The sequence below is a fragment of the Colletotrichum destructivum genome, chromosome 8 (assembly GCF_034447905.1).
Source record: "Colletotrichum destructivum chromosome 8, complete sequence".
NCBI classification, from domain to species: Eukaryota; Fungi; Ascomycota; class Sordariomycetes; order Glomerellales; family Glomerellaceae; genus Colletotrichum; species Colletotrichum destructivum.
In genome coordinates, this window is record NC_085903.1 from 1938525 (window position 1) to 1951574 (window position 13050).

The 13050-nt window shown below is 58.9% G+C and overlaps 4 protein-coding genes across 4 annotated transcripts; 2 read left to right on the top strand and 2 right to left on the bottom strand.

The window, feature by feature from the left end:
• The first annotated feature begins 1132 nt into the window (after positions 1 to 1132).
• CDEST_12447 (Putative WD40/YVTN repeat-like-containing domain superfamily) lies at positions 1133 to 4828 on the top strand. Its single transcript, XM_062928603.1, has 5 exons — positions 1133 to 2069; positions 2145 to 2247; positions 2315 to 2548; positions 2601 to 3687; positions 3739 to 4828. Exons 1-5 carry the CDS (start codon positions 1950 to 1952, stop codon positions 4331 to 4333), a joined length of 2139 nt encoding a protein of 712 aa, XP_062784654.1. The 5' UTR covers positions 1133 to 1949; the 3' UTR covers positions 4334 to 4828.
• A 644-nt stretch (positions 4829 to 5472) lies between these two features.
• On the bottom strand, positions 5473 to 8065 carry CDEST_12448 (uncharacterized protein). The gene is made up of 4 exons (XM_062928604.1): positions 7245 to 8065; positions 6692 to 7120; positions 6466 to 6612; positions 5473 to 6391 (listed from the first exon to the last, which is right to left on the bottom strand). The coding sequence occupies exons 1-4, from the start codon at positions 7767 to 7769 to the stop codon at positions 5684 to 5686; spliced, it is 1809 nt and encodes a 602-aa protein (XP_062784655.1). The 5' UTR covers positions 7770 to 8065; the 3' UTR covers positions 5473 to 5683.
• A 680-nt stretch (positions 8066 to 8745) lies between these two features.
• CDEST_12449 (Putative dnaJ-like protein C11) lies at positions 8746 to 11390 on the top strand. Its single transcript, XM_062928605.1, has one exon. The coding sequence runs from the start codon at positions 8931 to 8933 to the stop codon at positions 11334 to 11336; it is 2406 nt and encodes an 801-aa protein (XP_062784656.1). The 5' UTR covers positions 8746 to 8930; the 3' UTR covers positions 11337 to 11390.
• Position 11391: 1 nt separating this feature from the next.
• CDEST_12450 (Putative pectin lyase/virulence factor, right handed beta helix domain, PL-6 family) lies at positions 11392 to 12974 on the bottom strand. The gene is made up of 2 exons (XM_062928606.1): positions 12610 to 12974; positions 11392 to 12511 (listed from the first exon to the last, which is right to left on the bottom strand). Exons 1-2 carry the CDS (start codon positions 12903 to 12905, stop codon positions 11635 to 11637), a joined length of 1173 nt encoding a protein of 390 aa, XP_062784657.1. The 5' UTR covers positions 12906 to 12974; the 3' UTR covers positions 11392 to 11634.
• Between the last annotated feature and the right edge of the window lie 76 nt (positions 12975 to 13050).

Sequence of the window (13050 nt, forward strand, 5' to 3'; positions counted from 1 at the left end):
TTGCCTCGAAACGATTCTAAACACAGAAAGACCCCAGCTTGCGTTCCACTCCATGCGGAAGAGGAAAGGCTTCGTTTCGGCGTGCTGTGATCATTACTTCAAGGCGCCCACCCATATATGGCCGCTTTTAACCTATGCAAGTTACGCCTGGGGCGGTCCGCTTGCTATCCACTACCATGACCGCTCCGGAACGTACGTCCGAAACCCTAAGTCTCAGCAGTCATCTTGCTGTCTACTTATTGAAGTCCTTCACCGACCATCAGGTGCTTGCCGAAGATATTCTGGGGACTCCTATGGTTCGACACACAGTTCAAGGTGTTTTGGTGCCGAGCCCTCAGAAAGTTGATTGTGATATAGAAACGCCCCGGCCTCACCCATCCTCATCAAGGTCACCGACAGCCTCTATCGGGATAAAGCAAGGTCTGCGACCCAGAAAGGGATGAAGGGACACAAATGCATCGTTCCCCTACTCACTCAGACCTATTGTCATCAATCCATCTGCTCCAACGTCGACGCTACAATTAGGGTACACGTTTCCTTCATCCCGCCAGACCAGCTAGTGGAGACAATGAAAAGTCAAGTCATCCCTCCCCAGAGGTGGTGTAATGTCAAATGGAAAAGCGAAAGAGATCACAAATCGTGGCCGCCTTACCCTGGAAGCTGACGGAATTAGGTATTGAATGACATCTGTGTCTGTAGTGCTGTAAAGGCTCCAGTGCCAGCAGCGACAATCAAACGTATCAAGCAAGTTGTAAATCAAATTGCAGCTGTAAAATACCATACGGAAAAATGGAGGATGTTGGTAACTTGACCGACCTACCAATCCATTTGATAGATACCTACCTACCAGCTGAACGTTTAGCATGCCAAAACTTATGGCGGCGGGTGGTTTGTCCGCCCCTGGGCCGGGTCACAGCATGACACATCAAGCAAACTTCCCATGCAGCTTAGACAACTGCAGTGAAGTTGAAGTACATTCCAGCAGAGTGCTATTAAAAAAAAAGTGAGATTCAGCGTTTTCCGTCCATGGGTTAAGGTTCCAGTTTGGGGCCCTTTGAGAAACAGCTACAGCCAATCAAACGGGTTGCTGCTTTCTAGCTCCGAAGAACGGAGCTCTTTGATTGGCCACTGGCTCGTCTAACGCGGCTTTGCAACCAGCAGCCTCCCTGCCGCTTCTGCTGCTCCCCTACACCACCTCACCTCAGCAGGCCTGACGCCGGTGCTGGGCGCTGCAGCAGCTGCGACTTGCGTCGAAGCGCCACACAGCCCGTCTGAGCTTCCTCGCAAACCACCCGCAACGCTGAGCCAAACCACCCATCAACCCTCTCAAACTCCACACCCTGCCCTGCTCGCTCGGGAACGACCTTTCATCCTTTACTAGGCCCTCGTGACAATTCCCTGCCAAGTTTGATTGGGCCTTTCCCCTTCTTCTTCCTCTGCTGCTGCATTTCCACTTCCTCCTCTTTGTCGCTTTTGTTTCCACCTCCCTTCGTCTGCCCGCACGCTCGCTGGGTACGGATACTACATATTAAACAAACACAAGCGCACCACTCTACCAATCCTTCCGCCGCCTCCCAACCGTTCGTCATCTTCGTCGTCTGGTCCGCCACAGTATAGATTGCCTGCTACAGGAGCTGCCGCCAATACCACACCACACCACACCACACCACTAACCAATCTTCTCTCGAGCTCCTACGGATGCTACCGAGCTAAAGCTCGACCTCCGCCCCCCCTCCATATCGAGCCTCATCCCGCCGCGAATCCTGCACGAAGCTTCCCGATCCAAACCAACGCTCCAGGGCCAAACCCCCCGATAAGCTCCTCGGCATCTTTGACAGCACGGCCATCTTTCACCCTACCACCCTGTCGTACGAGCCGACGACGACTCTGTTTCAACCTCCTACGGTCCTGCATATGTCTCGCGACGGCCGCATACACACACATTCACGATGAAGAGCACGCCGCTTATCATCAATTGGCACGACCAGAATGCCCCCGTTTACTCGGCCCATTTCGAGCCCCACGGCAAGGGCCGTCTGGCCACGGCCGGAGGAGACAACAACGTGAGAGTACGTCAAAATTCCGACTTGGTGACCCTGCCACCTCTGAGACGGGTGGCCTGTCGAGGCTGACAGCGAGCCCAGCTCTGGAAGGTCGAGACGGATGGCGAAGATCGAAAGGTCGACTACCTGTCGACCCTGACCAAGCACACACAAGCAGTCAACGTCGTCCGTTGGGCCCCCAAAGGTACATGCACACAGCCCCCAAGCCTACCTGCCTCCTGTTTCGCCCGCTGACTATTTTCTTCTGTCAGGCGAGATCCTCGCTTCTGCCGGCGACGATGGCAATGTCATCATCTGGGTCATGTCCGAGCACACCGGCCCTGCCTTTGGCAACGAGGGCCTCGAGGACAAGGAGACTTGGCGCACGAAGCACATGTGTCGATCCAGCGGATCCGAGATCTACGACCTGGCCTGGTCCCCCGACAGCTCCTACTTCATCATCGGAAGCATGGATAACATCGCCCGGATCTACAATGCCAGCTCTGGTAAGACTGCCCGCCGGACTCGCCATTCTTAGCTAATGTCTGACCTGTTCAGGCACCCTAGTACGCCAAATCGCCGAGCATAGCCATTACGTGCAAGGAGTTGCCTGGGACCCCCTGAACGAGTACATTGCGACACAGTCGTCTGACCGATCCGTCCATATTTACTCCCTCAAGACCAAGGACGGTCAGCATACTCTCAGCGGTAACCACGACGACAAGCCCTCCAAGATCGCGAGCCACAACAAGAGTGACCTGCCCCCGCGCCGCATCTCCTCCAGCAGTCCTGCACCTCCCGACTTCAGCATGCGGACCCACCTCACCGTAGAGCAGGCCGTGGGGTCTCCGGTGCCGTCCGCTCCCGGTACTCCCACCTCCATGGCCCTGCCGATGAACCCCCCGAGTGTTATCAGCCATAGTAGGCGGTCCTCGTTCTCGTCGAGACGCTCACCATCCCCAGCTCCGTCAATGCCCCTGCCGGCCGTCATGCCCCTGGAACCTTCGCCGAAGCCTCACCCCTCGGGCGGTCTCGGTATGAAGAACTCGACGCTGTACGCAAATGAGACGCTATCTTCCTTCTTTCGGCGTCTCACCTTCACGCCCGATGGCAGTCTTCTTCTCACCCCGTCTGGTCAATACCAAACCCAGCACAACTCGGAGGGTGGCGCAAAGCCAACCTTTGAGGTGACCAACACCGTCTACATCTATACGAGAGGCGGTATCAACAAGGCGCCCATTGCACACTTGCCTGGTCACAAGAAGCCGTCGGTGGTTGTCAAGTGCTCGCCAGTCTTTTACACCCTGCGAACGTCGCCCCCGGTGACCAAGCACATAACCATCGACACATCTTCTTCCGAAGACCCTATCCCAGCCCTTCCGGAGCCTGTCGCGAAGCCTACGGGGAGCACGTCTGTCATGGACCCGCCTCCTCCTCCTACTTCGGTCCCCGAGTCGAGTCCGGCCCCGGCCAAGACAGAACCCAGCGTTTCTACCCCAGGTCCGAAGGCGGCCTTCGCCTTGCCTTACAGAATGATTTATGCTGTTGCAACCCAAGACTCTGTACTTCTTTACGACTCTCAGCAGCAAACCCCTATTTGCATCGTCAGCAACCTCCACTGTGCTACGTTCACAGACCTAGCCTGGTAAGTTGTATCTCGAGTACCGGATCGGTGAGATGCTAACAGTGTGCGTAGGTCGAGCGACGGACTGACTCTCTTGGTATCGTCGTCCGACGGGTTCTGCTCTACGCTGTCTTTCTCGCCTGGCGAATTGGGACAAGTCTACCAGGGAGACTTGCCCACCGCCAAGAGCCCTGCCGTGCCTGGGAGCATGACAGCGACATCGTCATCATCGAACCAGAACACTCCGATTCCCACCTCAAGCTCGGCGTTCGCGCCCCCTTCCCCGTTTCACAACGGCGGAACGCACCATCACCGAAATTCAGCGAGCTCCTTTACTGCTCCATCGCCACCGCCCGCTGGCTTCGTCAGTCAAAGACCCCATTCGCCTGCGCGATCAAACTCTACCTCATCCGTGGCCACGCAGTCGTCAAATGTGGTCACCAATCCCTCCCTGATTGTCGGTAGTGTGCCCGGCATCGCGGTCGCCAATTCTACAAAGGTCACGGGAGTTCCCATTACCACGCCTCCTGAAACGCCTAGGACCAACGTTGCCCCCAGCACGGCAGCGAGTGGGATCAAGCGTGACGCCAGTGAAGGCGAGAAGGAGGAGGGCAGCGAGCCCAAGAAGAGACGGATTGCGCCGACGCTGGTGGAGCAGAAACCGTAGACGGCGTCGGCTGCTGTTTGAGTTGTTCGAATATTGTCTTGTACAATGAATCATGGGATAAAAGCGTTGCTTGGTCGGAGAACATGGTACTGAGGTAAATGCTGCGGGCTCATATGGGCGATGAAAGCCCACGCCGGCAGGATGGAGCAGAGGTAACGGCTGTTCGCCGAGGTTGCTCTGGTGGGAGAATATGTTTGCATGGCATGGCGTTGCTAGGGTATAACAAGGACTTTGTGGCGATTTGTCTCTAGTCTGCTGGAATGAATTTTGCTTCTTATCATATAGAGATGTTACGGTTGCTCTCGTGCGGCAAATGATGGGGTCCATTATGTATGTGCCTTGAAGAAGGGATGGGGGTTGCTATCGTAAGCAAGTGGGGCAAGTGCAACGACATGTCCTGAATTCGGTGATGCCTTGTGACGGCTAGGTAGTTTCAAATGGGGGAGCAAGAAGCGCGCGAAAATGAGGGGCTGAAATTTCAAAACCTGCAGCCATGGAAGGCCCTGGTGCCGTATTGCTAAGTTTAGTGTTTTCTAGGACTTCTGAGGTGCTTGCTAGGCATGGGGTCTGATCGTTCGGTGTTGCTGACGTTTTGAGGTTTTGGGAGGAACGGCGATGGAGCAGGAAAGGGTTGGGATAGGAGGTTTGTAGGGGAAAGTCTGGTTCAGGTTGTAATGAACATAGGTTTTCAAAAGAGTGTGTAAAGAACATGAGGCTGACGAATAAGAGGGCCAAAGAAGAGCGCGAGGGTGATGAAGAGGCTTAAGAGGAGGACAACGTCGCCTGCGTATTTCAGCAGGCATCCCCCGCTCGACAGAGAGAAAGAGAGAAAGAGAGAGCGAAAGAGAGAGAGAGAGGCGGTTTTAAAATGACTTGTGTCGGCGGCAAGAAGAAGCTGTGGAGGAGAGAAATGGGAACGAGGAGGGGAAAAGAGACCAAGACCACGCAAAGCCTTTCCATCGGCAATCATTTTCGTATTGTGCGTATACAACGCACAAGGATTTTTATGCGCGGTAGTATCGTCAAGTTAAACCCTCCGTGGCGGATAACCACCAGTCGAGGGGTTTTTGTTTTTTGACACCCAACGGACTAGTTTCCACTTGAAAGGATCTCCGGAAACTGGGTCCAAGAGTCTTGCGGGAGGACATATATGTATATAATAGTACTTATACCACGCTCACAGACAAGTCAATGACGCAGTTTTGTTCAAGATCCCTCTTGGCCACCTGCTTGCCGCGCATGGCCATCTACTGACGACTACACCGCCTGTCACCTGATTTGACATGGCTAGCGGGCGCAACACTGGGCGGCACCCGGGTAGACACACCGAGCCCCATGCCATTCCACATATCACATATCGCCCATCGTCGAGTGCCCCTTCTCCTGCATCATGAACGCAAGATCCTGCTGCTCAAGCATCCGCCCGTACTCCCCTGCCAACCTCCACCGCACGCCCAGCCTCTCGAGGCAGCGCTTGATGGACTTCACCTCGTTCTCGCACTGCAACGACCCTTCCTCCCTGAAGAGCCAGGCGAGGGTGTTCCCCGCACCGTAAAGCGCGTCCAGGATCAGCGGGCTCACAGCGCCCACACCATCGTTGTAGCCATTGCCATGGCTCTCGTCACTCTCTGTGGACAGGATGAAGAGCAACAGCTCGTCAGCCAGCGCCGCCACGTCCTTGGTGATGCGGACCAACGCCTCCATGGAGCGGACCTGCTGCTCCGTCTCCTCAGGTGTGCGCAAGCGCCCATCGAGATTCACGGAGCAGCAGTGGAAGTCGTGCAGCAGGACTGCGGCGGAGAACAGCACGCAGCGCGGCGCGAGGAAGGAGAGCCCCCCGGGCAGCTGCTCCGTCATTGCGGACAGCGCCGCGGTGAGGGAGACTGCCTCGGCGACGGCGGCTATGGCGGACTCCGCGGTGGTCTTCTTTTTGCGGGCGTGGGTTACAACGTCGCCGGCCAAGAGCGCGGAGCGGCAAAGGGAAGAGAAGGGGGATTGGGACGGGGAGGGCGGTGATGCGATTGTGTGTTGGACTGCGCGGCCGACGCGTCCTTCATCCTGGATCGTGTCAGTTCGGCTTCTCCGAGAGGTGCGTCTGAAGGAGAGTGGGGTAGCAAGGAAAGGAGAAATACCCAGTCCTCGTCGTCTATGGGAAAGGCTTCGGTGTCATGAGGCTCCGGCGAGAGGTAACGCTTCTGGTTGCCAAGGCAGATGATGCGGTCAAGGACGAGGATCGCCCACCACGTCCTCGACCGCTCCTCCAGCTCCGTCATCGTTGTCTGCCAGCGATCAGCACAAATCCGAAGAAAAAGAAAAAAAAAAAAGCTGATGCGGCAAGAGGAACCGGGGAGACCATACCGGCGCCTTCAGCAATATGTTCCCCTTGTGGAACCCCGGCAGCCCGAGAAAGTCAGCGTAGCGCACGCAGGACGCGATAGTGATCCAGGCGGCCGGGTAGACCCCGTGGGCGTACTCAAAATATGCGATCAGCACCATGGACTGCAGTACCATGAGGGAAGTAGCGCCGCCGTTCTCCAGCAGTGATAGGAAGCGCTTCGCGGCGCGGTAGACGGCGAGGTGGGCCGGAGCGACGCCGGGCTCCGGGCGGGCAGTCGCGAGCTGCATGGCGAGGAACAGCATGGCCAGATCCGGACCCCCCTGGGCCAGGGTGACGCCCATTTGCATGCGCTTCTTGGAGATGATGGGGAGCCAGGTGTGGGTTGTGGCAAAGTAGGCATTGACGGTGTGCTGGACCGCAGCGCCGTCGCCGATCAGCTCCAAGACCTCCTGGACGGCATACGTATGTCAGTCAGTCAGTTAGTCAGTTTGAATCTGGCCTCATCACTGGCGACGCCTACGAAAGGAGTGGCAGAGATAGGACGTAGGGGGATGTGATTTGGGCGTCACGTACGGCGGGTATATCAATCACGGGTCTTGGGAGGGCTTGGTTCAACCACTCAAATGTGTGAATGTCCAGGAACACATCGGGCGGGAACTGCGCGACAGGGGCCTGTTCCCAGAGTGGTTCGACAGAGGTGTAGGCCGACGTGGAGGGCGGCGTGTCTTCCATGCTGCTGTCACGGCTGCCAGACCTCAACGATGAGCCGGACCCGGGATCAAGTACGTGGCTGTGAGAGGGGCCGAGCGCCGCAGACACGCCAGACGAGGGGCCGGGGTCGGTGCCCCCTTGGTTCAACCGGCTCTCGAGATCGAGAAGCTTCAGCTGCAACGCGGCGAAGTCGTGGGCGGTCGGCGCGGGATGCGGCTCCGGCGGCAGCGGCTCGGCGTAGTCGCACCGGCGGTCCATACGAGAGCAGAGGCCGCATGCAGGGAGGGCCTTGTCGCATTTCCTCTTCATTTTCTTGCAGCTGCCGCATGCCTGCGGTGCCTTGGCTTCGAAAGGGTACCGGTCCTTGGGCGTGAGAAGAAGGGCCATTTTTGTTTTCCTGTAGTCACACCGTCACGGATTCGCGGGGTGAGAGTTGATGTCCGGCATGGGCATCAACATATTTGTGGTGTTTCGAAGTGGGAGGACGGCTGTTGGCAGCTGGTAGCGCGCAGCCCTCAGCTGTTGCTTGACAACTGGTGACTGGCACCTGGCACCAGTGACATTGGCACAATTATGTGGCAGCTGGGTTCTTGTTGGTTTCTGTTAGACGGCTTTGGTCAGGGGGCGACCAGCAATTGCGAGGCGTTTTAGCATACGGTACGTGGCATGGGAGTCGGTCGGAAGAGCAGCCTGCCGCCTCCAAAGGGAGCAGTTGTGGTTCACTTGAGGCCCCGATCTTGGCGCAATGAGCCCGGCCTAACGTTGAATAAGCCGAGAAAGCGGGGCCGTATCTTCCGCCTCACCGCCACATTGGCCGCCGCCGTCGCCGGGGCAGCGCAAACAGACGCTGTGGGGCAGACCGATACTCAAGTAGAGTCACCTTACCAGTTCTCAATTATTAAATATCAATTCGCATGCAGATACGGACACGGACTCTGTATCCGCATCTGCAGACATCTGCACTGTTCCGAGTCCTCTCCAGCCCAATTCCCCAGGTCCGGTTAGGTAATCAAGCTGGAAATCCCATGGGATCATGTCAAACGATGGACCGATGGTGGAGCTAGTGATGTCCTATCCTTGTCCTTGTCCTTGTCCTTGACTCACTGCCAGCTGGGAACCCCCCTCAGCCCGAACATCGGCTGTGCGCCCCCAGCAAAAACAGCACAGGACGCAAGCTGGCAACGTCGTCGCTTCGTCGTTGCCCCTCCTCCCCCAGGTTGGTTTGGGGTGGATCCATGCGACCAAGGCCCAGAAGCTCCCCCTATTCGTCCTTGCGCTAGACGACGAGGCGGGCAAGCGGGCCAGCAGGTTTGGTTGTCACTGGAAAAGTAAACAGAAGCAGTGAGTAATTGTCTTCATAGGACCTCCTCTCTTTGTCTCTCTTCCTGCCAAACCTTCCTTTGTTCATCCTCTCTTTGTCTTTGTGATTCTCGCAGTCGCATTCGTCCGTCCGCCGTCTCCTCTTCCTTTCCTCCTCCTCCTCCTCCTCCTCCTCCTCCTCCTTCCAATCTCCGATCCCCACTCTCCTCCTCTCTTCCCCCCGCAATCATGGCCGATTCCCCGAGCCGCTCCGGCAGCCTCCGAGTCCGCCGAACCCGCGGCGGGCCCTCGCGAAATTCCTCCGCCCGCTCTTCGGCCGCATGGGAAGACTACTCCTACCTCCACCCCATCAATTACCAACAGCAACAGCAGCACCACAGCCTACGTTCCGCCTCGTCGCGCTTCTCCCTCAACGAGCAGTTCGCCGCCACGCGACAAGAGTACGAGTTCGGCGATGACGACGCCTCATCCATCGTCGAGCGCATGACCCTCGCCTCCGACCTCGGCGACGATAGCACCACCGCCGTGAATACGGACCTTGGAGGCGCTAATCCGCCCGACGGCGTCGGTGGAGACTACTACGACCTGCTGTGCCTGGCCAACGACCCGTCCCTGACACCGGACCAGATCCGGAGGGCATACCACCGCTTGGTGCTGTACCTGCACAAAGACGGCCTCCCCGAGAGCCTGCACGGCGTCGCGCAGCCGCACTTCAATCAGGTGCAGAGGAGTTTCGAGACGCTGATCGACCCCTACCGGCGAGCGCTTTACGATGCGGCCCAATCGAGGGAGTTGACCAATGCGCCGTACATCCCCCCGGACGAGGATTATCGACATACATATGATTCATCGCTGAAGGAGCAGTTGAGGCAACGGGCGGCTGATGTGGTACAGACAACGTCGGATCTGGGCATCCGATTCGATGCCTCGAAAGCGGTCCGGCAGGGCTCCGCCGTGACACCCTTGGACTTCACACTGAGCCATTCCGTGACGGTAGGGCTTCCGGCGCTTAGCCGGATGGTTGAGAGGACAGCGTTGTCGACGAGTCGACGTGTTGCGTCCGCATCGAAGTGCGTACCGTCTATTGCGGTCGGTGGAAGCGCAGCTGGCGATGCTGAACGGTCGCCGGAACCCGTGCTCTACTTGCCCCCGGCACAGGTGACATTGACCGGCTCTGTCTACGGAATCGTCGAGGAGATATACAGGGTCCCTCTTCCATTGCTGGCCGATCGCTATCAACCCTTGTTACCCCTGACCATTCCTCGCAAGCGGATCATCCAGCTTGCCGAGCAGCGCCCGTGTCCCCTGATCAGTCTCAGATTCCGACAGGACATCATCCGCCGGACGGCCCAAGACCGCATCGCCAAGACGGCAATCGAAGTAGAGAGCGAAGCGCTGCCTGAGCCCTCACTAACGGCCAGAGTGTCGCACCCGATCCATCTGCCAAATGACCCGAATCCGATCCTGCTGGAGGGAAGCGTGCGGTCCGGAAAACCGTGGGCGCGGGAGCCTCCTCGCATCGGCTTCGGCATCCACCGCTGGATGGGGGCCGGCAACGCGTACGCCATTGCCGACAGCGGCGACTGGAGCGTATGGCCTGGCGAGGCGATCAAGTTCCTCGGGGACTTTACGCAGGTGAGCAAGGACCAACTGCTCACCGAGTTCCCCGTGAAAACGTCGGCAAGCTTCGAAGTGGGGTACACGACGTCGCAGGAGCGGATGCCGTCAACGGGTCACGACGACTCCCCGAGGGGGGAGTGTGGCATCCGCGGGCTGGACCGTGAAAGCAGCAACGGTGACGACGGCTCGTGGACGGTCTCGGCATCACTGACGGCCAACACGGTGGCCGGGTACCTCAGATACGGGCGCGACCTGCTGCTCCCCGGTCCCAGCCCCGCCAGGCTCGAACTGGAGCTGTGCTCCAACACGCTCCTCGACGGATACGTCGCCGTTCGCAACCTCTGGGCCGTCAGCCGCTTCTCCAAACTGGGCCTCGAACTCGGCGCCAGCCCGCACAGCCTGCACCTCTCCTTGTACTGGTCGCGCCTCGGCCAGCGCCTCAGCATCCCCGTCCTCCTCTCCCCGCGCGCCGAACACAGCGGCGCCGTCATCTTGTTCTGCTGCGCGGGCGTCGCGCCTCTCGTCGCCTTTGCCGCGCGGCACTTCCTGGCGAGACCGAGACGCACCCGCCCCGCCGAGGTCGACCTGCAAGCCTATGTCGCGCGAAAGCGCGCCGCGGCCGATGAGGTCGCGTCCCTGCTCGCGGGGGCCGTGGAGGCCCGTCAGCGCATCGAGCGTCAGCGCGGCGGCCTCGTCGTGCTGAGCGCAAAGTTTGGCGTAAAGAACGAGGGCGGCGGCGGCGGCGGCAGCGATGGGGATAACGACAACGGCGACGACTGGGCGGCCGAGGAGGTCGCGGACGTGACGCTCGCGGTGGCGGCGCTGGTGGAGGATGGGGGCCTTCGGATCCCGGCCGGCGTGAGAAAGGGCTCGCTGTTGGGGTTCTGGGACCCGGCGCCGCTGCGGCGCAAGGTACTCCATGTGCGGTATCTCTGGCGGGGGAGGGAGGGCACGGTGGAGGTCATGGGTCGGGATGAACTGGTTCTCCCGCCCCCGAGGAGGGATGCGTCTTGATGGCTGTGTGCTGATGTCGTGTACGAGATGATGGGGCTTCCCCCCCCCGCATTTGTAGGCGTTATCCAGGTTGGAGGGCAGAGAAGTTGGTTGCAAGGGAAAGGTGTCTCGCAGGTTTCCAATTTTCACGTGCCAAAATCAGCTGCTCGGCTTGATGAGAGGAACATGACTTTCCATACACGGCTTTTGTCATGGTCACTATTCTAAGGGTGAACCCAAGTCTTAAGGTGATGTGTATGTACTATAGAGAAAAAGTGTAGAATAAATACATTGAAGCTGAGGTGGCACTGGAGCCCCCTTAGCGCGTGGTCGCGCCGATGGCCTGGCCTGACTTGGGGATCAGAAAGTCGCTGCCCTGGACCTTCTTGTCGGGGCCCCTAGGACCCTTGAGGATGGAGGCGTCGAGGCTGACGAAGGAGCTGTTGGACCAGGAGCCCGAGTTCCACGAGTTACCCGAGGCCGTCACGGTGGCGACGAGGCTGACCTGGGCGGCGCCGGCGTTGGCGGCGGCGACGTTGCCCGTCATGCGGGAGGACGAGCTGCGCATGTGGAAGCCCGTGTCGCCGTTGTTCCACGCCGTGTTGCGGTCGAACGTCAGCGCCCCCGGGTTGCCGTTGTCGATGAAGCCCTTTTTGAAGTTGCCGAAGGCGATGGAGTTGCTGACGATGTGGTTGGCGGGCGGGTTGTCCGTGATGCCGAGCTTGAACCCGTTGCCGTCGCCCTCGAAGGGGGAAAAGGCCCACTCGGGCCGGTTGTAGCCGTTGCCCCAGGCGTAGACGCGGTCGATGGTGACGGGGCTGGCGAACATGAAGAGGTCGAGGCCGTCGTCGACGTTGTCCCAGAGGCGGGCGTTGCGCAGGACGTTGCCCTCGCCGGAACCCGACTTGCAGGCGAAGCCGTCGGCGCTCTCGCCGTTCTTGCGGGGGTCGCGGTTGCGGTACGAGTCGAGGTTGACGACGGTGTTGTTGGCCGAGGCGCCCTCGAGCTGGAAGCCCGTCTCGTAGTTGTCATGCGTCGACAGGCCGTCGTAGTAGTTGTGCGAGGCGTCGCGGGCGTAGATGCCGTAGGGGCCGTTGATGATTTCCAGGTCGTACAGCGCCCAGTAGTTGGCGTTCTGGATGTGGAAGACGCCTCTCTCGGGGTTGGGCAGTGCTTCGCCCAGGGCCTTGGGGGTGCTGTGAAAAGCGTCAACGGCAATCCCCAGGGATGGTGTTTACCCAATTTATTCTATGGGTGGGTTTTGTTTTTCCTCCTTTTTTTCCTTTTGACTCACCCGGGCATGTTCCCGCCGTCGATAATCACCTTTTCGCCCTGGTAAGGCCGGATGGTGATGGGCGACGTCCTGGTGCCAGATTTCGCAATCTGAATGTTGGCCGACGGCGCGTATGTGCCTTTCCGGAGGAAGATGGTATCGCCGGCGACGGCGGCGGCGACAGCAGACTGCACGGAGCCGAGCGGGGCGTCCAGGGTCCCCGTGCCGGTGCCAGTGGGGGACACAAAGATGTCACGGGCGGCCGCGCCGCTCAGGGCAGCGAGTACCGCGACAGGAACAAGGATGAATGGGGCCATGGTGCGGGATCTGATCGATGCCGGTATGGTGCGAGTCTGAGCATCAGCAACGACGCCAATCGGTGCGGGATTCCACCGACGAACTTATATCATTCATAGTCAGGTTTCCTGCCCAGAATTCGGCTCCATTCGACAGCAAATTCAG

Coding starts and splice junctions, on each gene's coding strand:
- CDEST_12447 (XM_062928603.1), top strand. CDS start 1,950: ATGAAGAGCACGCCGCTTATCATCAATTGGCACGACCAGAATGCCCCC. Junction 2,248..2,314: donor CGTCCGTTGGGCCCCCAAAG/GTACATGCACAC, acceptor TTCTTCTGTCAG/GCGAGATCCTCGCTTCTGCC. Junction 2,549..2,600: donor GATCTACAATGCCAGCTCTG/GTAAGACTGCCC, acceptor TGACCTGTTCAG/GCACCCTAGTACGCCAAATC.
- CDEST_12448 (XM_062928604.1), bottom strand. CDS start 7,769: ATGGCCCTTCTTCTCACGCCCAAGGACCGGTACCCTTTCGAAGCCAAG. Junction 6,613..6,691: donor ACATATTGCTGAAGGCGCCG/GTATGGTCTCCC, acceptor GATCGCTGGCAG/ACAACGATGACGGAGCTGGA. Junction 6,392..6,465: donor CCATAGACGACGAGGACTGG/GTATTTCTCCTT, acceptor GACACGATCCAG/GATGAAGGACGCGTCGGCCG.
- CDEST_12450 (XM_062928606.1), bottom strand. CDS start 12,905: ATGGCCCCATTCATCCTTGTTCCTGTCGCGGTACTCGCTGCCCTGAGC. Junction 12,512..12,609: donor GACGGCGGGAACATGCCCGG/GTGAGTCAAAAG, acceptor CGCTTTTCACAG/CACCCCCAAGGCCCTGGGCG.
- CDEST_12449 (XM_062928605.1), top strand. CDS start 8,931: ATGGCCGATTCCCCGAGCCGCTCCGGCAGCCTCCGAGTCCGCCGAACC.